The 21983-nt window shown below is 38.7% G+C and overlaps 1 protein-coding gene across 5 annotated transcripts in view; it reads left to right on the top strand.

Moving 5' to 3' along the window:
• Window positions 1–21983, top strand: part of GEMIN5 (gem nuclear organelle associated protein 5) — a 41001-nt gene that overhangs the window by 8497 nt on the left and 10521 nt on the right. For 2 of the 5 annotated variants that reach the window (XM_045902088.2, XM_045902103.2), the window contains exons 8-21: window positions 764–976; window positions 2018–2103; window positions 4759–4841; window positions 5951–6087; window positions 7973–8046; window positions 8732–8913; window positions 10829–10968; window positions 12003–12174; window positions 14753–14980; window positions 15875–15988; window positions 16364–16486; window positions 17883–17981; window positions 18390–18527; window positions 19770–19917. In XM_045902088.2, coding sequence (XP_045758044.2) covers window positions 764–976; window positions 2018–2103; window positions 4759–4841; window positions 5951–6087; window positions 7973–8046; window positions 8732–8913; window positions 10829–10968; window positions 12003–12174; window positions 14753–14980; window positions 15875–15988; window positions 16364–16486; window positions 17883–17981; window positions 18390–18527; window positions 19770–19917 — 1937 coding nt within the window. The remainder of the gene's footprint in view (window positions 1–763; window positions 977–2017; window positions 2104–4758; window positions 4842–5950; window positions 6088–7972; window positions 8047–8731; window positions 8914–10828; window positions 10969–12002; window positions 12175–14752; window positions 14981–15874; window positions 15989–16363; window positions 16487–17882; window positions 17982–18389; window positions 18528–19769; window positions 19918–21983) is intronic. The other 3 variants (XM_045902095.2, XM_045902109.2, XM_045902113.2) reach the window with 2 other exon arrangements.

The following is a 21983-nucleotide window of genomic DNA, read 5'->3' on the forward strand; positions in this document are numbered from 1 at the left end:
GACCAATCTCAGAGTTAACTGTTACTGATGAGCACTAACTATGTCAACAGCAGAGAGTTTGAGGAAAGGTGAGGAACCACCAAGATGCCTTTTTGTTAAAGCAGATATGTTAAAGAATTGTAGATGTGTCCAGGGAAGGATGTGTGAGATCATCATGCTTTGGCTTTAAAATATCCTTGTCTATAGTTTAGGTGGAGAAACATCTGCTTTTGGTGAAATCTCCAAGAGAGAATTGGCTTTATTTAAGAGTCTATGACTATTGTTTTGCAGTTAAGCTAGGCTTATTTGATACACTGTTTTCTCCCAAGCTCCTCTGTTAAACAAGTGAAGATTAAATATGTAGCACTCTCCTTCCCCTGGATATAAGATATTTTGCTTTTTGAGAGAGCTCCTGTCATTTTCCAGGGTCCTCAGGCCATCTTCATTATTAGTTAGGGTTTGCCAAATGAGGAGATTACCAGTGCTGTAATAAAGTAGAAACGCCAGTGGACTCTGGGAAATGGGAGGCCTGGGTCTGGTTTATTCACTGTATGACCCTGAATTCAATTGACATCACTGGGAATAAATGTATTCTAAGATCCCTTTGAGCTCTATAATTTATTACTTTTTTTTTTCTAAGAGACACTTTTTCCAGTACCTACTGGAATAGTTAAATTACATTATTCTTACCCATTCTTTGAGTCCATCCTACTTGAGATGTTCATTCTTTTTCCAGTTTCTCAGATCTTTTTTTATTTTTAGACCCTAACCCTTGATCTTTCAGGTAAAATGTTGGGACATGGCCACCCTTGAGTGCTGCTGGACCCTGCCTTCCCTCGGTGGGTTTGCCTATAGCCTGGCTTTCTCTCCTGTGGACATGGGCTGTTTGGCCATAGGCGTTGGGGATGGCATGATCCGCGTATGGAATACACTCTCCATCAAGAACAACTATGATGTGAAAAATTTTTGGCAGGGTGTCAAGTCCAAGGTTACAGCGGTAAGGATGATTTATTTGAGCTTGCTCTGAACTTTTTTCCAAATAAGTAATTCTTGTAGTAAGAAATTAAAAATGACCTGGATGTGCATTCATAGAAGATTCATTTAAGTTATAATATAAACACATATTGAATGGTATCAGACTGTTAAAAATGATAATGTGGCTCTTTCTTTCATGTGGAAAGGTGTTGATGATTCATGAAAAATGAAAATTAGAAAACAAGAAATGCAGATTACACAACAATATGTATATGGTTTTTGTTTTTCTCTAGTCTAAAATCAGTAAATGTTTGGTTTTAAAAGGAAAACCATACAGAATTGGCCAAATCACTATGTTGTACACCTGAAACTAATATAACATTGTATGTCAACTATACTTCAATAAAAAAATAATAACAGAGACTGCCTGGGTGGTGCATAGTTGGTTAAGCATCCGACTCTTGGTTTTTTTAGCTCAGGTTGGGATCTCAGGGTTGTGAGATCGAGCCCCACACGGGGACTCAGCGCTCAGTGTGGAGTCGGCTTGAGATTCTCTCTGTCTCTCAAATAAATAAATCTTTAAAATAAAAAATAAAATAATAACAATATAAAGAGAAAAAAAGAAAACCAAACCGTACAGAAGTGTAGAACGCAAAAAATATTCCAACTCTCCACTGTATTCTCCCACTTCTATAATGCAGAGAACCACAGTTGGCAAATTTTATTAATAGAATCCTATTTTCTAAACTGTTATGTATCCCCACTCAACAGTGTATCATGCACATTTAAATGTTTAAACCTATTTTTGTTTTTTTCAACTGTATATATTTAACTTTATTCACAAAAAAATATCTGGAAAGATACAAAATTGGCAATGGGGTGTTTTGGATGGTGGGATTACTAGTGATTTTTACTTTGTTTAATGCTTGTTTCTTTTAAATAATGAAAATTTGTTACATTTAAAATTAGAAGATACCAAGAGCAAGAAAGTTGTCCGTTTGAATGCTGAAAGGATAACCTGACGGTTCCCTTAACGGGATGCGCCTTTCCTCATGTTTTGTAGCTGTGCTGGCACCCAACCAAGGAAGGCTGCTTAGCTTTTGGCACTGATGACGGGAAGGTGGGATTGTACGACACCTACTCCAACAAGTAAGAAATAGAAGATTGTTTGGCCCACTGACCGTAATGTCATTGATGGAGTTAATTTTGATTCCTAAACCTGGATGTACATCATAATTGGCCTGGGAAACATCTTTAAGATCCTGGCTGTGAGACTGAGGCTTACAACTTGAAATTTTATTTTTAAAAAATTTTTCAGGTGATAGTGGTTCAGCCTATCCAACCTGTGGTTACCACTAAAATAAACCGTTTGCTTTTGTTTTCCTTCATCTTTCCTTACAGAAGTTTTCAGGCATCCATGAACATTGAAAGCCTAGTACAAAGAACGGCTCTGTGCCTTCCATCTAGACTCACCAGTTGTTAACATTTCGCCATACTTGCCTTATCTTTGCACACCTAAAATTAACAGTAATTCCATAATAAGATCTCATATCCAGTCCATATACAGATTTCTTCAGTTGAGCCAAAAATGTTTTTCTTAGCAATTTTTTTTCAAATTCATTTCAAATAGGGTTCGACACATTGCATTTTGTTATGTCTCTTTAGTCTCTCTTATTCTAGAAGAACACCCCCACTTCTATCCATAACATTGCCTTTTCAGTTTGAAGATTCCAGATAAGTTTTTGGTGAGAATATTCTACATTTTGGACTTACCTGGTGATTTCTTTGTGGCGATTTCTAACTCATTTCAGTATTCCCCATATTTCCGACAGGCTGGAAGTTGTATCTAGAGCTTCATTGTCCATTCCAGTAGTCTTTAGCCACAACTTCACTACTGGGATGTACTATAAGCGTAAATACACTGCAAAGACAGTCTCCCCGCCACCTCAAAAATGTAAAATACCTCAATAATTATTTTATTTTGGTATTTTAAAAGATAATACTTTTGTATATTGAGCTAAATAAAATATACTATGAAAATTGAATTTCACTTATTTCTTTTGCTTCTTTGGATTTGAATGTGGCTCCAGGAAAGCTTTAAGTTGCATATGTGGCTCGGACGTATGGCTCGCTTTATGAATCTGCTGAACCCACAGCTATCCTAGCTGCTTGATTAGATTCCAGACCTGCGCTGTTCACTTTGGTAGCCCCATGTGGCCATTTATAGTTAAAATAATTAAAATTAAATTGGATTAGAAGTTAAGTTCCTTGTTTCTCATGAGCCACATTTCGAGTGCACAAGGCCCAGTGCTTATTGAACGGCACTGTTCTAGAGCAGGGATTGGAGAGCCATGGCTCATTACTAAAGAATGGTTCTACCTTTTTAAATTATTGGGAAAAAAAAAACCCAAAAGACCATTTCATGACATGAAAATTAAATAAAATTATGATGTCCACAGATAAGGCTTTATTGGAACCCAGTGGCGCTCCCTCGTTTCCACCTTATCAGAAGCTGCTTCATAGTCCCAGAGCAGAGCGAGAGATGTGACAGAGGCCTCGTGGCTCAGAAAGCCTGAATATGTACTGGCTGGCTCTTTCCAGGATAAGTTTGCCAACCCCTATTCTAGATCATTCATTTCTAAGTGAGAATTACTTACTACACTGCAGAGTTAATCTTTTTTATATGCAGTTTTTAAGTACATATGTAAAACCTATATGCAGTTAGTTACCTGCATTTTTTGTTCCGCAGTTAGTTAACTCCATTTTTTAATTCTCAAAAAAATAATACACTATTTCAAAGAGGCACTGAAGAAAATAAAACCATATTTCAATTTGAATAGCTCTGTGTCATCACAAAATTGTTTACTAATTCTATTAAATTAATATATTCTGGTTATTATAAACTGAATATCCAAACAAACCCAGGAAAGGTGTGTAGTAGGAGGAAGGGTGCTGCCGTAGACATGCTGTTGGGCAGTATTCAGCCAGAACTACTTATCCTATTTCTTTGAGCCCAAAGAAATTGGGTTTTATTGTCCAGAATGACAATGATGCATGTGCCAGAAACATGGAAGTAAATAAGTCAACACCTAGTTTGGTCGTGGGTTCTGGACTCTAGGAATTCTCACATCATACAGAGAACACGGTTTATGATAAAGGTAACAGCCAAACTGCCCTTTACTGACACCTCATATGTCATTAACCACCCCAGCCTTCCACATAACCCTCAAGAGCAAGATTTCTTCAGTCAAAAACTTCCAACTTCTCTAAAATCTTGTCTTAGTTTAAGAATGTGATGTTAATGACAGGGTAAACCTGAAATGACTTCTGGTCTTTTACTTGAAAGTGAGGTGGGGCCATCTGTATGATGATAATAGACGCTCTGCAGTAACCTTAGTTCTGGGCTGAACAGTTTGCATTTTCTATCTTGTTCTATTTTTCTCTAGTTGTGATAACCTTTACACTGCTTGTAACTACAGTAACATTAGAATCTATGACATTTAAGTGAAGTGGGCAACTGGGAGGGGAGAGAGGAAAAATCCCAAACTGGCCAGACTCGGGGGAGAGGGATAACATTTTTTTCTGGGTAAAGTACATTTGGGACTTAATCATTTTGATGGCAGATGTCATTACATGGTACTTTATTTAAGTGTTGGCTTCTCCACAATCAGCTATTTGGAGAAGGATACTGTTAAATTGTTTTGCTCAAATATCAGCAACATGGATAAGAACCTTTTAGAAAAAGATGGGTCTGTTTCCCACTGTGCCTTCTGTTTAAATTTTTGTCATCCCCTTTCCCCCCAGACCTCCACAGATTTCTAGCACATATCATAAGAAGACTGTATACACTTTAGCCTGGGGGCCACCACTACCCCCCATTTCACTCGGTAAGTACGAGAGCCATTCTCTAGCAAACATGAGAGCATTCTCTTTCTTTCAGTTTAATTGTAAGATATTCAAGCTAGAAAGTCATAAATATTCTAGTACAGTGACTGCTTATACAGACTGCTGTGTCCCCCCAAGGATCTGTGAGGGCAGTCATAGCAGGTGATAAGTTAGAAACATTCACACATAATAAGAACCCCCAAACTCTAAAGCATTATTTGGTCTCTTCGAGTTGAATTTTTTCATTGTGCATATAGTTCCCTCATGCTGGCCTCTGGTGCCCAGCCTAATGTGCTGTCACTAAAATTTGCTATCACTTTTTAATTTTATCAGAATTACAATGGTATTTGACTATATTAATGGAGTAATGATCATCTGTTTTCACCTATAGTTAAAGCAAACTTAGAATTCCTCAAATGATCTCTTTTTGTCATCACTGTACTCTGACCCTTTACCTCTTCTTACTCCTCAGCCTTATCTTTATTATCCCTAAAGTGATATCCAAGTAATCGCAGTACATAGAGAAAATAATGTAAATCATCAGAACTCAAGCAGCATTGCAGTTGTAGGTCATTCCTTCATTCATTCAACAACTTGAATGAATCCTTGGATCCTTGATTTGTGCCACGCATAGTTCTAGCAGTGGTGAAAATAAAACTTGTCCTTACAGAAACCCACAAGAACCACTGTTTGCTTCTTAAAAATCAAAAAGAGGATTGCTGTAATACTAAACAAATCATTGCTTTGAGGACAGCTCCTTATAGTTAGTCATAGGAAGTCCTGCAGCTCCATATATTTAAATGCCCACAGAGTGGAGTGCTCATTTCTGAAAGAAAAGGTAAATTCTCATAAATATTGCGAACATGTTTTTTGATCCCAGCTTTGGCACCCATACTATCTGAATGGCAGAAGAATGTTTAAAGCAAATATGCTGCATTATAAATATTACTGTAGAATTAGTGTATCTTCTTACTTCTCCCAACAACTGTGTTCATATGCAACTTTATTCCAATGTATTAATAAAATTCTTTTAAAATAATCCATAGTATAGCAACAAATAGTTAAGCTGATGAAATGCAAAACTGATAAACTTTCTTTTCTTATCTTATAGGAGGAGAAGGAGACAGACCTTCCCTCACTTTATACAGCTGTGGAGGGGAAGGGATTGTCTTACAGCATAACCCCTGGAAGCTTGGTGGAGAGGCCTATGATATCAACAAACTCATCAGGGACACCAATTCAATCAAAGTGGGTTCTTGTGGTCTAAAGTCTTCTCTGAATCTCTGTATCTTCTTGGTTTCCCATCTTGCATCATAAATGCCATTATTAGAGATATCCATTATGCTAATCAGATTCCTTAGATGTTCCTAAAAGCCTCAATGAATTTGTGATTTGTAACACATAATGTAGAAATCTTTATCTCTGAGTAAAGCAAGGAACTTAACCAAACACACACATACATACACACACAAGTTTTGTCTCAATTATCATGGTGATCTATGATAAATTTTCAGATCTTGGATATAAAGCATCCTTTTCAGGCCAGCCACTTCCTCCAGAGTGAGACTTTGATAAAAAGTAATATGGTGGCCAAGTATGGCTGCAAAGTATTTTGCTCAAGACAGAATAACCATTTCATTTTTAATTTTTTAGTGAAATAATTACAGAATTTACACAAAAATAATACACCTAGTTCCCTTATATCCTTGACCCAGATACCCACATTTAATCACTTTTGCCTTACCATTTTATCAATCTGTGCCAGAACTGCCTTTTGAAGTGAAACCATAATGTTGAGAATTCCTTATTCTTGCAAATGAGCACTTTATTGGTGCTCATTATTTTTTAATGACTAGCAAAAATAACATTTAATCATAAATTGAATTATTTTTATCAACTATATTCTTTCATTAAATATTATCTCAACATTAACATTCAACAATGAATAAAAGAGACAAAATTTCTATTCCTAAGGAGCTTTTAGTTTTGTGGTAGTTGAATATATGGATCAGAACTTCATACAAGGAGGGGCACCTGGCTGACTCAGTCAATGGAGCATACTACTTTTTTTTTTTTTTTAAGATTTTATTTTTTATTTGAGAGAGTGAATGAGAGAGAGAGAGAACACAAGTGGGGAGGGGCAGAGGGAGAGGAAGAAGCAGACTCCCTACTGAGCAGGGGTTTGATCCCAGGACTCCAGGATCATGACCCGAGCTGAAGGCAGATGCTTAACCAACTGAGCCACCCAGGCGCCCCAGAGCATGCAACTCTTGATCTCAGGGTTGTGGGTTTGAGCCCCATGTTGGGTGTAGAGATTACTTAAAAATAAAAACTTAGAAAAAAAAAAACTTCATACAAGGAGTTTGGGCTGGAGTTAGAAATTTGGAATTCCTGGGGCACCTGGGTGGCTCCGTCGGTTAAGCATCCAACTCTTGATTTTGGTTCAGGTCGTGATCTCGGGGTGATGAGATTGAGCTCTGCGTCAGGCTCCGTGCTGGGCGTGGAGCCTGCTTGGGATTCTCTCTTTCCCTCTCCTTTGCCCTTCCCCAACTGCTTGAGCACTCACTCATTCTCTCCCTTAAAAAAAAAAAATTTGGAATTCTTTCAGATGAATGGTAGCTGAAGAAGCTGTAGGCATATATGAGATGGTCTAAAGAGATAAGAAGACAAGGGGGACAGCCTTGGGGAAACACCAACAGTTGGGAGGAAAAAAAAAAAAAAAACAGAAGGAAAAGAAACAGAAATAGACAGGAAGAGAACCAGGGTAGTGTATATAAAGCTTTTGTTAAGGAGACATGACCCCCATGTTATCAAGCCAGTGGACATGTTAACATTCTCTGTTGTGGGATCAAAATCATTTTAATGAAGTTTATTTCATAAGGTTAGGCACTGTAAACATTTAGTATTTACTGGCCTCTCTCTTTTGTCCCAATTAAGGAAATTACAATTAGAATGCTTGCTTTTAGTAACTCTTGTAGTAACTCTTAACTATGTCGGTTATTTACAAGTTGCATAATTAGAACATTTTAAAACTCTAGGGATTTTTTTTTCTCATGCTGTCGTCGTTGATTTGTAAGATATGCAGAGAGAAGAACAATGCTTTTAGTCAAGATTGGTTTGTTTTGCTTTCTAGTACAAATTGCCTGTACACACAGAGATCAGCTGGAAAGCAGATGGCAAAATCATGGCTCTTGGCAACGAAGACGGGTATGTGTTTGTTTCTTTAAAAAACAAAACAAAACCAGAAAACTTTGTAATTGCACATACATTTGATCAAAAGCTGATTAATGCCATCTATAATGTTAGTTGGGGCAGCCTGTTGAATATGATATTCTGATCTGTCCTTGATACCCTTGAATGATCCAGGAGCTCCCTGCATCTTTGAGAATGCAAAATAAGCTAGGTATTTACAGTCTAAAGGAATGTTTGCCTATTCAGTGTTTGGGCTGTTTTATGCTTCACAAAATGCTCATCTACTGCACTACTTACTGCACTGAATTGCCTAAATCTTTCTTCATTTTTTTAAAATAAGCCTGGGCAGAAATGCTTTTTAGACCTCACTGTGCATTTTCTGATGTTGATCATAGCAGCATAGTCCTAATTTAGCCATTGGTTCCTTAATTCTTCTTTTAGCTTTTCCATAGCACCATTTATCACAAGAGCCTGATAAACACAACTTTACAGAGATTGTTGGGATTTTTTTAAAGCTAAATATACTTGTTGAAAGAACAGCCTTTTGTATCTGGTTCTCTGTAAGAGAGTGACCTTTGCAGTGATAGATAGGATTATCCTATTCCATTTCACCTTTAGTTGAATGATGGAATGAGGGAGATTGCTGTTTGCATTAGATTGTAATTTGATCATCTATCTTCTCGTGTATTTGTTATTACAGATCAATGGAAATATTTCAGGTTCCCAGCCTGAAACTGATATGCACCATCCAGCAGCATCACAAGCTTGTGAATACCATTAGCTGGCATCATGAGCATGGCAGTCAGCCGGAGCTGAGCTATCTGATGGCCTCTGGGTCCAACAATGCAGTCATTTATGTGCACAACCTAAAGACTGTCATAGGTAACTTTGGTTTCTTACACATTGGGGTGATAACTGTTCAGCTGCTTCGCATTCCAAGTTGTATACCTTTTTACTTGCTTCTTGGTATTAAAATGTTATTCTCACTGGTTTTTTCTGCTTTCAAAAGTAACATATTCTTCTTAATTAAAATAAGACGGGTGCCTGGGTGGCTCAGTCGGTTACGCATCAGACTCTTGGTTTCAGCTTAGGCCAGAACTTGGGGTGGTGAGATGGAGCCCTGCATAGGTGGTTAAATGAGCCCCTTTTTTAAATATGAAAGAAGTAAGATTACTTTTTTCCTAATATGAAGAAATTATAATCTAACACTACACTGTTTCGAGAGTACTGCCCAAGTATAGGCTGTCAGCCATAGTGAAAATAGTTGACATTTTTATTTTCTCTAGAATTTCCCAGTTTTCTAAGAATCCTTATCTGTAACAACAAAAAAAATTGATTCTAGCAGTGGTTCCCTCACATTAAAAGCATATGGAAAAACTATTAAACTAGAGACAGACTTTCCTAACAATAAGTAGTAGACAGTGTGTAACTAATGAGCATGATATGTTAGAAAGCTTATCCTGGTCCTTATTATTAGTGGGATTCCAAATTAAGCATCCACTCGGCAGAGGGCATTAACTTAATTCACCAGAGCAATGCAGATCTTTGTCTACTTTAACACTAACATCTCAGTTTGTTTTTTTTTATTTCATATCTACTGAATAACAGAAAAAGACCAAAAAATGGCCAGAATCAATATTGCTTTATTTCAGGGGTGCCTGGGTGGCTCAGGTGTTAAGCATCTGTCTTTGGCTCAGGTCGCATCAGGCTCCCTGCTCCGCGGGAAGCCTGCTTCTCCCTCTCCCACTCCCCCTGCTTGTGTTCCCTCTCTCGCTGTGTCTCTCTCTGTCAAATAAATAAATAAAACCTTAAAAAAAAAATTTAAAAATATATATTACTTTATTTCAGACTCAGAGGAAAGATGCAAGAATAATACAGAGAATTCTCATACACCCTTTCACACGTTCATTTGTTAGCCTTTTGTCATACTCAGTTGTTTCTGTGTGTGTGTATGCACGTGCGTGCGCGCCTGCCTGTGTACATATTTTTTCCAAACCATTTATGTTGCATGCATCATGCCCCCATGTCCCTTAATATTTGTGTATCTTGTAAGAAGGATATTCCCTTACAATCCACAATTCCATTATGAACTTCAGTTAATTTAACAATACATATACAGTAGTTTAATCTACCATCCATATTCTAGCTTTGTCAGTTGATCCAGTAATGTCCTTCATATCTGGAATAGTCTCTAAGCCTTTTTTTGTTTGTTTGTTTTTTAAATCTTTGAAGAATACTACCCTGTTATGGGCAGTAGATGTCCCCTCAGTCTGGGTTGGCCTGGTATTTTCTCATGATTAAGTTCAGATTATATATCTTTAGCTACCATAAAAGTGATGATAACATCCTTCTTGATATCACATGCAAAAGATACTGTTTTCGGGCGCCTGGGTGGCTCAGTTGGTTAAACGACGGCCTTCGGCTCAGGTCATGATCCTGGAGTCCCGGGATCGAGTCCCGCATCGGGCTCCTTGCTCAGCGAGGAGTCTGCTTCTCCCTCTGAGCCTCTCCCCCTCATGCTCTCTCTCTCTCAAATAAATAAATAAAATCTTAAAAAAAATGAAAAGATACTGTTTTCATTTGGTGGCTTTTAGAAAGAATGACAGCTAACACTTCTTGCAGTAAACCCATGTGTCAGGCACTGCGTACATGCCCATAGTCTTAACCAATAAATAAATATTGCCTGCTGAAAGTCATCTAGAAAGCATATAGCAAAATCTTGACTCTACATTTTAACTCCACTGTGTCTTTATGTTGTTGCTGTTGGCAGAAATGACATCTTCCCCTTGTCTCTTAGAGAGCAATCCTGAATCTCCAGTGACCATTACAGAGCCCTACCGGACCCTGTCAGGGCACACAGCCAAGATTACCAGTGTGGCATGGAGCCCACATCATGATGGAAGGCTGGTATCTGCTTCCTACGATGGTACAGCTCAGGTACTATTGTGTCCTTGATTCTGTAGGTTCTTCACTATGTATTCTAACTGGAACTCTTTCCTCTTTTTCCCCAGTTGTGTACATTCTTTCCCTGGCCATTATCTTCTATAGGAAGGGGTATTCTGAGCTCTAGAAGGCATTTTAATTCATCCCACATATCTGGGCCTCTGGCAGGCTAAGATTGGGTTTTTAAGTTTTATTTTTGTTTTTATTTTTGTTTGACTTAGATGAAAGGGAAGGTATTGATAGGAACTAGCTAAATTCTAATGTTTTTTAACATTTCATTCTTACTGTCATATGATGGACTAAATTGATGTGAGAAGTACTCGCTCCTGTTTTAAACACAGAAACAATAGCTATAAATCATGAACAGTTATTAATAATAAATTGGTGAGTCAAAAATCTTCAAGTTGGAAAAAATAAAGATGAGATGCCAAGCCAGAGCTATGAGGTAGGACTTTCAGATACGAGAACCAGAACAGACATGAGGAACTGGAGAGCTAACTTCTGATGTATGTCCATCTCAGTGCTGAGTTGTAATTGAGCTATCTGCACAAAGCTAGGAACCAGGAAGGGCTGCCCTCTGTGAAATGGAGACAGGAGTAATTCAAGAAACAGTAAGGAAATTGATAATTTCACAGAGATGGGGACAAAAAAAATCACCTGTGAGAAATCAGAATCCTACGCATGCACTACACATGCAGGTGTAGGCTCTAAATTAAAATTCGCTTCATGATGTCAGAATCCCCAGCCCAAAAAGCATAGAATACTGGTTTAGTACAGTGAAATCCATAGGGTACCATTAGAAGCTCACTCAGAATCATCCCCATAAGAAAGTCTCTACATCCCAGAGTACATAAGCCACCTACAGGAAATAACATTTCTAAAATTTGAACTCCTAAGAGAAAATAATAAATCATAAAGGGAAGTAAGAGTACACAGATTTTTTTTTTAAATCTTTTTAAACTTATATTCCCCCAAAGCAATAGATTAACCAGAAATTATCTATGCTATCATGTGACTTTTGGTTTTAGGTGTGGGATACTCTCCGAGAAGAGCCTCTTTGCAATTTCCGAGGACATCGAGGTCGACTTCTTTGTGTGGCATGGTCCCCACTGGATCCAGACTGCATCTACTCAGGGGCAGATGACTTCTGTGTGTACAAATGGCTCACTTCCATGCAAGAACATTCCCGGCCTCCTCAAGGTCAGTCAGAACCAGGAGCCCATAAATGCTTCCCTAATTCCCTTACTCCCTTCCTCAGTAATTGAGGTGATCAAGGTCAAGAAAAGAGGACATTCATGTAGGGTGGCAGTGACAGTATGGCATTGGCTGCCTTCCTTCATCAGGATGGCAGGATGAAGGAAGGCAGCCATGAGGACAGCATACAAATAGTAACGAGTACACCTAACACCCAGATCTTGGTTTCTATATATCATTTTCTGTGCAAAGAGACCAACCAGGGCTTCTTAGAGAAATGGCTAATTCCATGTTGGGACAGGAAAAATATGAGATGGGCCTGGAACATCATCTGGTGCCACAAAGGAAGGAAGTGCTCAAAGAACTGAGATCTATCAAGAGGACAAAGAAGCCAGCTCGGAGGGGCTCCCACTAACCAAATCTGGGACAGTCTGAACTTGAAAATAATGAACAGGAGAATTCCATTTCTGGCAGTCAAAGATTTAAGTTGCCAACTTGCCCACCTGCCGTAAACAGCTAGAAAACTAGACAGGGGGCACCTGGGTGGCTTAGTTGGTTAAGCGTCTACCTTTGGCCCAGGTCATGATCCCGGGGTCCTGGGATCAAGCCCCACATTGGGCTCCCTGCTCAGCAAGGAGCCTGCTTCTCTCTCTGCTGCTCCCCCTGCTTGTTCTCTCCTTATCTCTCTCTCTCCCTCTCTCTCTGTGTCAAATAAATAAAATCTTTTAAAAAAAACTAGACAGAATAATATACAAGTAAAAATGATCCAAATAAATGAAAGGATATATCTACATAAAAAATTTGTAAAAGAATGCTCATAGCAGCTTTATCTGTAATCACCACAAACTGAAAACAACCCACAAGTTCGTCAGCTGGTAAATAAACTGCGGTATATCCCTACAGTGGAATTCTACTCAGCGATAAAAAGAAAGTAACTACCGATCATCACAACAAAATGGATGAATCCCCAGAAATGTTTCACTGAGCAGAAGATGCTGGGCACAAAAGACTATACGTGCTGTATAATTCTAATGTACAGTAGGGAATACAAGTATATATAACATGAAATTCTAAAACAGGCAAAATTATAGTGACAGCACATGAGTGACTGCCTGGGACTCAGGAAGTGCACCTTGCTGCAAAGAGGCAGGAGGGATTTTTGAGATAATGGAAATATTTTATATTTTATTTGTGGTGCTGAGTTACATGATTATACATCATGTATAATCAGCTCATCAGAGTATTAAAAAGTGGGTATATTATGTTAAACTATACCTCAATAAAGATGATTTTAAAACAGCAAAGGATAAATACCTTAAAACTTAGAAAGTAGGGGCGCCTGGGTGGCTCAGTTGGTTGAGCGTCTGCCTTCCACTCAGGTCCTGATCCCATGGTCCTGGGATCGAGCCCTTTGTCTTCAGGCTCCCTGCTCAGGGAGAAGCTGCTTCTCCCTCTGCCCCTCCCTCCTGCTCATGTGCTCTCTCTCTCTCAGAGAAACAAATAAAATCTTAAAAAAAAAAAAGTTAGAAAGTAAATAAGTAGTAACAGATTAAAACAAAATAGGAATCCATGAATCCATATTGAAAAAAAAGTGAAGGTCTAAATAAATGGGGAGAGACAAGAGCTCTTGTTCATAATAGAAAGCCAACTAATAAATGTAGAATGAATGATGGAATCAGAAAATTACCATTCAGCAATCATCACAGTAACAGTTTGTGGTCAAGAAACATCAATGGATACTAAAACTAGTGGACACAAATACTTAGTTTGGTAATTACAAAGGAAAAACAATTTTTCAGGGAGAAACCTGCAAGACACCCCCTTACTCAAGTGATCAAAGTAAACAACCAAATAATGAGACAAATAGAAATTTTGTGCTACCTCGAATGTTGTATTGATAGCATCACTCCTATGTTTGCCAGTCCAAAATGCAAAACCTAAATTTATTCATGACAACATCAGGCGGTGGGGAAAATCAACAAAGTAACTGTCCTGTAATCTTTACAAGTTTCAAGTCCTGAAGGTTAAAGGAAAACAAGCTTGTCTCAGGCTGAAGGAAACTAGAGAGACATAACAAACAAGTCCATCATGTAATCCTGGATTGTTTCCTTTTGCTATAAAAGACATTCTCGGTACATTTGGCAGAACTTGAATAAAGTATGTAGAGTAGACAGTAGTAATGTATTGATATTAATTTCCTGATTTTAATGGCTGTGCTGTAGTAATGTAGGAAAATGTCCCTCTGTGTAGAATATATACTATAAGTATTCAAGGATAATTGGGCATCATATTCATGATTTAATGAAATCCTACAAGGGTTTGGTTAACATGTTGATAATACAACTCTAAAAATTCATTGGGAAGGAAGGGAAATGGTGAGAATGCTATCAAAAAGAATGATGTTTGGAGATTATCTCCTAGAGTGCTTTTAACCAAGAACATATATTTTAGTCTATGGCCATCCCACCCTGAACACACCCGATCTCGTCTGATCTTGGAAGCTAAGCAGGGTCGGGCCTGGTTGGTACTTGGATGGGAGAATATATATATTAGTCTGTCCTTGTCTTAACTATGATTCCTCTAGGTAAGAAAAGTATTGAATTAGAGAAAAAAAGGCTCTCTCAACCTAAGCCAAAGCCCAAAAAGAAGAAAAAGCCCACCTCGAGAGCTCCTGTAAAGCAGGAAGGATATGATGGAAATGAAGACGAGAGCATCAGGGAGAGCTCGGGACCTGTTGAGAATGGCGTGTCGGACCAGGAGGGTGAGGAGGAAGCCCGGGAGCCAGAGTTCCCCAGTGGCATTGTCTCAGTGGGTATGTGGCCAAATCCTGTGTTTCCCAGACTCTAGGAGTTGGTAGGCTGGTCAAACTAAGCCAGGTCCTTACTCAGTTCGAAACTTCTCTGCCTCTGACCTACTTATTGTCCCATCCCTTTAACTTAGGTTGTATCTTTGATGCTGTCAGAAACTGCATTCGTTTCTTAAAAGGTTGTTTTAAGCCTCTAAACCTCTTGGAAGTGTTCAAGGGGATCTGGTGGAAGCCTGGGATGGAAACAGTGAAGGTCTTTAGAGAACACTTCTTACCAACTTGGGCAGGATAAGACTACAGGAATTAAAATGGCCAAAATCTGTGGTATAAACACATCCAGACCCTTTCCATACCAAGGGATGGCTGTTGGACACATAGTTGAGGAAAATAAAGAGTTAAAAGTTTAATGATTTATTTTTTTTTAGGCTTATCCAAATACCTCTTTATCACAAAATGGTTGCACAAAATGTCCTTTACCCCTATAGATCAACAGCTGGGCTTTTTTTTTAAAAGTTCATGGTTGTGTGTACTCAGGATTGTGACTTCATATCACATACCCTTAATATTCTCTATTGTAATTAAACATGTAATTAGTGCTTTGTCATCTAAATATGTAAGAAGTCTTTTGCCATCTGAGCAGTTTCAGAACTCCTGGGCCTGTGGTATAAAATTGTGGGGCTAGAAACAAATTCTTAGACCAATTAGAGTTCCTGGAATACAGATGGTTTGTGAGGTGAGAAAAGGAAGACTACCCATGCTTCTTTTCCAAAGTATTTTATCTCCTATTATGGAATACATAAAATCATACTATTAAGCCTGGTATAGTTCTTAATTATTAAAAAGAACTAGATTCTGCATTGTTGTTCTCCAAACTTTTTTTCTTTATCCCCCATGATGTAGCTTCTAGAGAACCAGTTACCTGCACTCCGGTTTCGTTAGGCTTTGAAAAGTCAAAGGTCACTGTTAACAACAAAGTCACTTTACTGAAGAAGGAGCCACCTAAAGAGAAGCCAGGTTGGTGTCTAATGATTAAAATATTTTGTGAAAGCATCCTCAAATATTACATGCAACCGAAAACTCCACAAACTGTGGTTTTTATTGTTGTTGGTTTTTTGTTGGGGTTTTTGTTTTTTAGGTTTTAAATATTTGTTTGTTGTTTTGATTGTTTCAGTTTTGGGTCATGTTTTTAAACAGTTTTAACACTTAAACAATTTAAACTTTTTTTTAATGTTTTAATGACGAAGGGTCATTTTGCAGCTGTTGGGAAGTAGGAACTTTTCTGATGCCCAACAGTATCCTTTCAGTAGGTTACAGTCACACAATGGCCATCCAGTTTTGTGATTCTGATCAGCTTTTCTTCAGACAGTCTGTATTTTTATTACATTTCAGAATCCTTAACCAAGAAGCGAAAAGCTCGTTCCATGCTTCCACTGACTACCAGCCTGGACCACAGGTCCAAGGAGGAGCTTCATCAGGACTGTTTGGTATTAGCAACTGCAAAACACTCCAAAGGTACAAAAACAGACTTCCTTGGCCCATCCATAGTCTTCTGGGAACTAGCACATAAGAGATGCTTGTATATGTGTTGAATGAATGCACAAACAAATGTCTAAAATTATTTGTATTTCTACATTCTCTTCCAGGCTTCCCTCCCCCGCCAACCCCAAAGCCAAGCTCCCCATTCTGATTCACTGTCAGCACTGCCCAGTGACTTTGAGATGCAGTGCTCTGATTTATTGTTATAAATTGAGTTGTTACCAGCCATCTATGTGCCAGAATTGGTGTGATGGCTTAAATAGCTTAGCATGAATCAACTCCTTCAACTATCGTTTCCCTGGGACATAGTATCTTCATGTAGAAAAAAAAAAACGTGCTTATTGGAAATATACCCATAATATGGCAGTTCCTTTTTTAGAATTTTGGTGGAAGCTTTTGTTTTAGAAGGTTTTTTATTTTACTTTTGCAAAATCCTTATTCAGTATCTATTATTTTGATATTTGAGCAACTATATACTTTTTTAATTTTGAATTTTACATGTTAAAACGGGATACATATGATAAATGATACTCAAAGATTCAAAAAGAATGTAAATCTTTTTTATATTCCCACCCTGATACCTATTCCTTCCATTTCCCCTCAGGCCACACTATTGCCAGTTTCTTGTTTCTCTCCATAAATATTTTATGCTCTTCTTATATACATAGCCCTCTTTCGGGGACTTTTTGATGACTTCCTATAACTTATACACCTAATCATATATTTTTACATTATTAACCTTACTGGAAAATTGCTCACATGACTTTTTTAAAAACAGAATGAATATTGAATCCCTCTGTGACAGATCCTAGTGAATGTTAAGGACATTTCTTGTTAGTTTTTTTGTTTTGTTTTTCACTGCATTTAAAATACATGTAGAGGAGCGCCTGGGTGGCTCAGTCGTTAAGCATCTGCCTTCAGCTCAGGTCATGATCCCAGGGTCCTGGGACCAAGCCCCGCATCAGGTTCCCTGTTCCGCGAGAGGCCTGCTTCTCCCTCTCCCTCTCCCACTCCCCCTGCTTATGTTCCCTCTCTCGCTGTGTCTCTGTCAAATAAATAAAATCTTTTTTAAAAATAAATAAATAAAATAAAATACATGTTGAATTTGGGGCTGGCTTTATATTCCCTTTTTCTTCCCCCCAAATCTTTATTTGAGCAAACTGCGAACTAAATTGTCTCACTGGATTTTGCCAAGGCTGAGCTTAACAAACTCAAAGTATTCTCATATTTTGTTACCCTTGTAACCAGCAGGGGTTTCTGTTAGCGTAAATAAGAGCACAAGACTCTTCTTTTCACTGTTGAAAAGGATGTTCTGGACATACATTTGGAAAATTGGACAGAAAATAGTAACCTCGTTTTCTTTTTGAATTAGCAGAGCTAAATGAGGAGGTGTGTACTGATCTTGAGGAAAGATTTCACCTGGGGCTTTTCACAGACCGGGCTGCCCTGTACAGAATGATTGAGGTTGAAGGTGAGGCAAGTCCAGTCAACGTAACCCAGTCTATCTTTATGCTTCCCTAACACCTCTACCTCCTTTATGGATGCCATCCTGCGGCATCATAATGGCTCATTTTACATGTCAACTAACTAGGTTTTGAGCTCCACGATCTGCATATTCGCAAACACCCCTTGCATCAGTCCTAGGACCCTGAATATACAGTGTTCACTGTGAGTGTAAGTGAAAGTGAGTGGGTAGACAAGCGACTAAGTGGGCTTCATACCACGTTAAGAACACTCTGGGAGATGACTCTCCCTTCAGCCAGCAACAGCATATTCTAGGAGTTTGTTCCTCTCTTTCATCCGGCCTTTCTTATTGTGGAAGTCTGTGTAGACAGAGGTTTCTGAAACATCTTCCCAACATTCTCTCTCCTCCGAACAGGAAAAGGTCACTTGGAAAATGGCCACCCCGAGTTATTTCACCAGCTCATGCTTTGGAAGGGAGATCTAAAAGGTGTTCTTCAGACGGCAGCAGAAAGAGGGGAGCTGACAGACAGTCTGGTGGCTATGGCACCAGTTGGTATGTCTTTCAACAAAAGTGCTATCACCTGGAGGATAAGTCCACTAAACGTGGACACTCTCATAGTGCCTGGGGGGCTCACTCAGTCTGTTAAGTGTCTGCCTTCAGCTCATGTCATGATCCTGGGGTCTTGGGATGGAGCCCCGCATCGGGCTCCCCACTCCACTGGGAGTCTGCTTCTCCTCTGCCTCTGCCCAGCCCCACCTCCCCCCCCCCACCCCGCCCTGTCCCCTGGCTCGTGCTCTCTCACACGCATTCTCTCTCAAATAAAATCTTTTAAAAAGATGGGCCCTCTCTCGCAGGACAGTTTGGCCGTGTCTAACAACCTTAACACAGCAATTCTAAGTGTTGGGAATTAACTGTACTCACACATGCAAAATGACAAGTATACATGGACTGTCATTACAGCAGTATTTGTAATAGCAAAAGATCACAAGAACCTCTCTGTCCATCAGGAAGAGGCTGGTGACATCTTGTACCTCTAGACAGTAGAAGCTCCTATGAAAGAATGAAGCAGCTCTGTGCATTCTAATATGGAATAGAGCTCCAAAGTGTAGTAAGTGAGAAGAATCAAGGTATAGATGCACAGCAGTACTTACTAGTCTGTCATTTATACTTAAGTGTGTCTTCATAGACTTTTTCAAAAAGGTTTCAAAAAACTAATAATAATGGTTTTCTCCAGGGAAAGGAATTTGGACAAGTTTGGGTGGATAGATGCCAGGATAAAAAGGAAAGCTTTTATGCCATGCCCAGTTTTTTAACTGTATTTAAGTATACTATATATAGAGAGAGGGAGAGAGAAGTACACAGGCCATTGTCGAGACTGACAAGGAATTTCACCAGCCTGAATACACCCCTGTAACCGGCACCCATATCAAGAAGTGTAACACTACCAGCACCCTGGAAGCTTCTCTCATGCTGCTTTTCATTCAGTCTCCACACACCCCAACAAGGGTAATCACTGTCCTGACATCCATACTCTTTTGTACCTTTTGAATTTTGCACTATTTTGTATGTGTTAACATAACCAAAGAAAAAAACTGATGTTTTAAAATGTGGGTATAGATAGGGAGAGTAGATGAAGCAGATGATCTGTAATGGCAGCTGAATTAGTATCTAAATGTTATACTTAATGCAGTGACTAAAACCAAGGCATTTTTAACCCAAATGTATGTATGTGCTAATTTTTTTTTCTTAAACCTGCTTCTTATTCAGCCACCACCTTTTTTTTTTTTTTAATAGCTGGCTACCATGTGTGGCTGTGGGCCGTGGAAGCTTTTGCCAAACAGCTGTGTTTTCAAGATCAGTATGTCAAGGCTGCCTCTCACCTCCTTTCTATCCACAAAGTGTATGAAGCTGTAGAGCTGCTCAAGTCAAACCATTTCTACAGGTTTGTATGACCCTACAATTGAACCAATAGTTGAACATAATGTGAAATTCATCTGTTAAACAGCTCGGCTTACTGACAACCAGCACAAACCTCTGTTATAATTAAACATCTCAAACATACAGAAATATACGTACACTAGCTTAACAAACATCAGTGCACCCACTACCTGTACTTAACAAACGTTAATTTTTGTCAGTGTTTGCCGCTGATCTTTTTCAGAACTTCTTTATCCCTAAAGTAACACAAATAGAGAAAACGGTATAAGACAGACAGGATCTTGCCAACCACCCCAAAAACTCCCCGTGCCCCCAGTTTTGTTTTGTTTTAAGTATAACATTCCAGATTTGGTTGAATTGCCTTTCTCCAATTCTGTCCTCATCCCTTCTCTAGAAGTAACCACTCTCCTGAGATTGGTATGAATCCTTCCTATCCAAGTTATTATACTTTCACTGTAATATAACATAGTAAGTAGTGACAAACAGAAGGAATGAAGTATTTCTTGTAAACAGCATACAATTTGGTCTTGTTTTTTATCCAGTCTGATGGTTTCTGTCTTTTAATTGGAGTGCATAGGCCATTTACTATTAATGTAAATATTGGTGCGATTAAAATTTACCATCTTGCTACTTATCCCATCTATTATTTGTTCATTTTGTCTTTTCCTGCTTTCTTTTGAATCAATTGAATATTTTCTTATCTCCAATACTGGCTTATTAGCTATACTCCTATTCATTTATTTTATGGTTGCTTTAGGGCTTGTGATGATTAGCATTTTTAATTTATCACAGTTTACTTTCAAATAATATTGTATTACTTCTTTCAGACAATATATTTCTTTCCTTCCTACCTGTCCTTTCTGCTGTTGTCATATATTTGACATGTTATAGCCCCAGATTACACTATTAGAATTTTTGCTTTAACCTGCCATCTTTCTAAATAATTTTTTATTAATTTTAAAATATTTTTTTAATATTTGCCCACATACGTATTTCCAGCATTTTTCATTCTCTTATATAGGTCCAAGGCTCTAATTGCTATCAACTCCTTCTTCACCTGAACAAGATCTTCATGTCTTGTAGTGTGATTCTTCCGGCAACCAATTCCATCAACTTTTGTCTGTCATTTATAAAGCCTATAATTTTGCTTTCATTTTAAAGGATCTTTCTCTGGCAGTTTTTTTCTTTCAGGGCGTCAAAGATGACATTCCTTTCTCTTACATTGTTTTTGACTTGACTACTGCATTTAATCTCATCTTTATTATGTAAGAACTATGTCATTTTTCTCTTACTATTTTTAGGACTTTCTCCCATCACTGATTTTCATCCATTTGATGTGATGACTTTGAGGGGACTTTCTTTTTCTTTATTCTGTTTTGGTCTGTCTTCCTTTAGAGAGTGTGGAACTCTGTTTTAGAGAGCATTAAAGTTGCTATGGATCTAGGGCGCCTGGGTGGCTCAGTCAGTTAAGTGGCTGACTTCAGCTCAGGTCATGATCCTGGGTTCCTGGGATTGAGCCCCGTGTCAGGGCTCCCTGCTCAGTGGGAAGTCTGCTTCTCCCTCTGCCCCTCCCACAGCTCATGCTTGCTTGCAAGCTCTCTCAAATAAATAAAATCTTTAAAAAGTTGCTATGGATCAGCTTGATCTTTTCATAGCTTGTGTTTAGGCTTTCTTAGGACAAGTTTAAAGAAATCTATACTCTAGAATTAGTTGGCCCTTCTACCTTCTGAATGCCTTGTGTATTCAACAAATCAACTCACATGTCTGGCTGGTCAAAACACAAAAGTCTCCCAGGCCCCTGAGTGAGCTCTGGGAGATACTCAGCTTACAGTTCCCTGATTATTCTTTGTCCAGCCTTAAAGAGTTTCGTACACATGTATGGTTTAGCCAAAGACTCCATGGGATTCCCCACACAGAGTTCTGTAGATCCTTCTCTGGACAGCTTCTTCCTTCCTATCATCCTGGCCCTTAGATTCCAATTGCTTTGTCTCTCCTCCACTCAGTGAGACTGCTGAGGCTCTGCTGGGGTTCCCTGTAAGAAGATGCCTGCAAAGGGGACCCTGACAGGGC

Source organism: Mirounga angustirostris, unplaced genomic scaffold (assembly GCF_029215605.1).
Source record: "Mirounga angustirostris isolate CCGP_5_RB_7025 unplaced genomic scaffold, mMirAng1.0.hap1 SCAF_7, whole genome shotgun sequence".
Classification (NCBI taxonomy): domain Eukaryota; kingdom Metazoa; phylum Chordata; class Mammalia; order Carnivora; family Phocidae; genus Mirounga; species Mirounga angustirostris.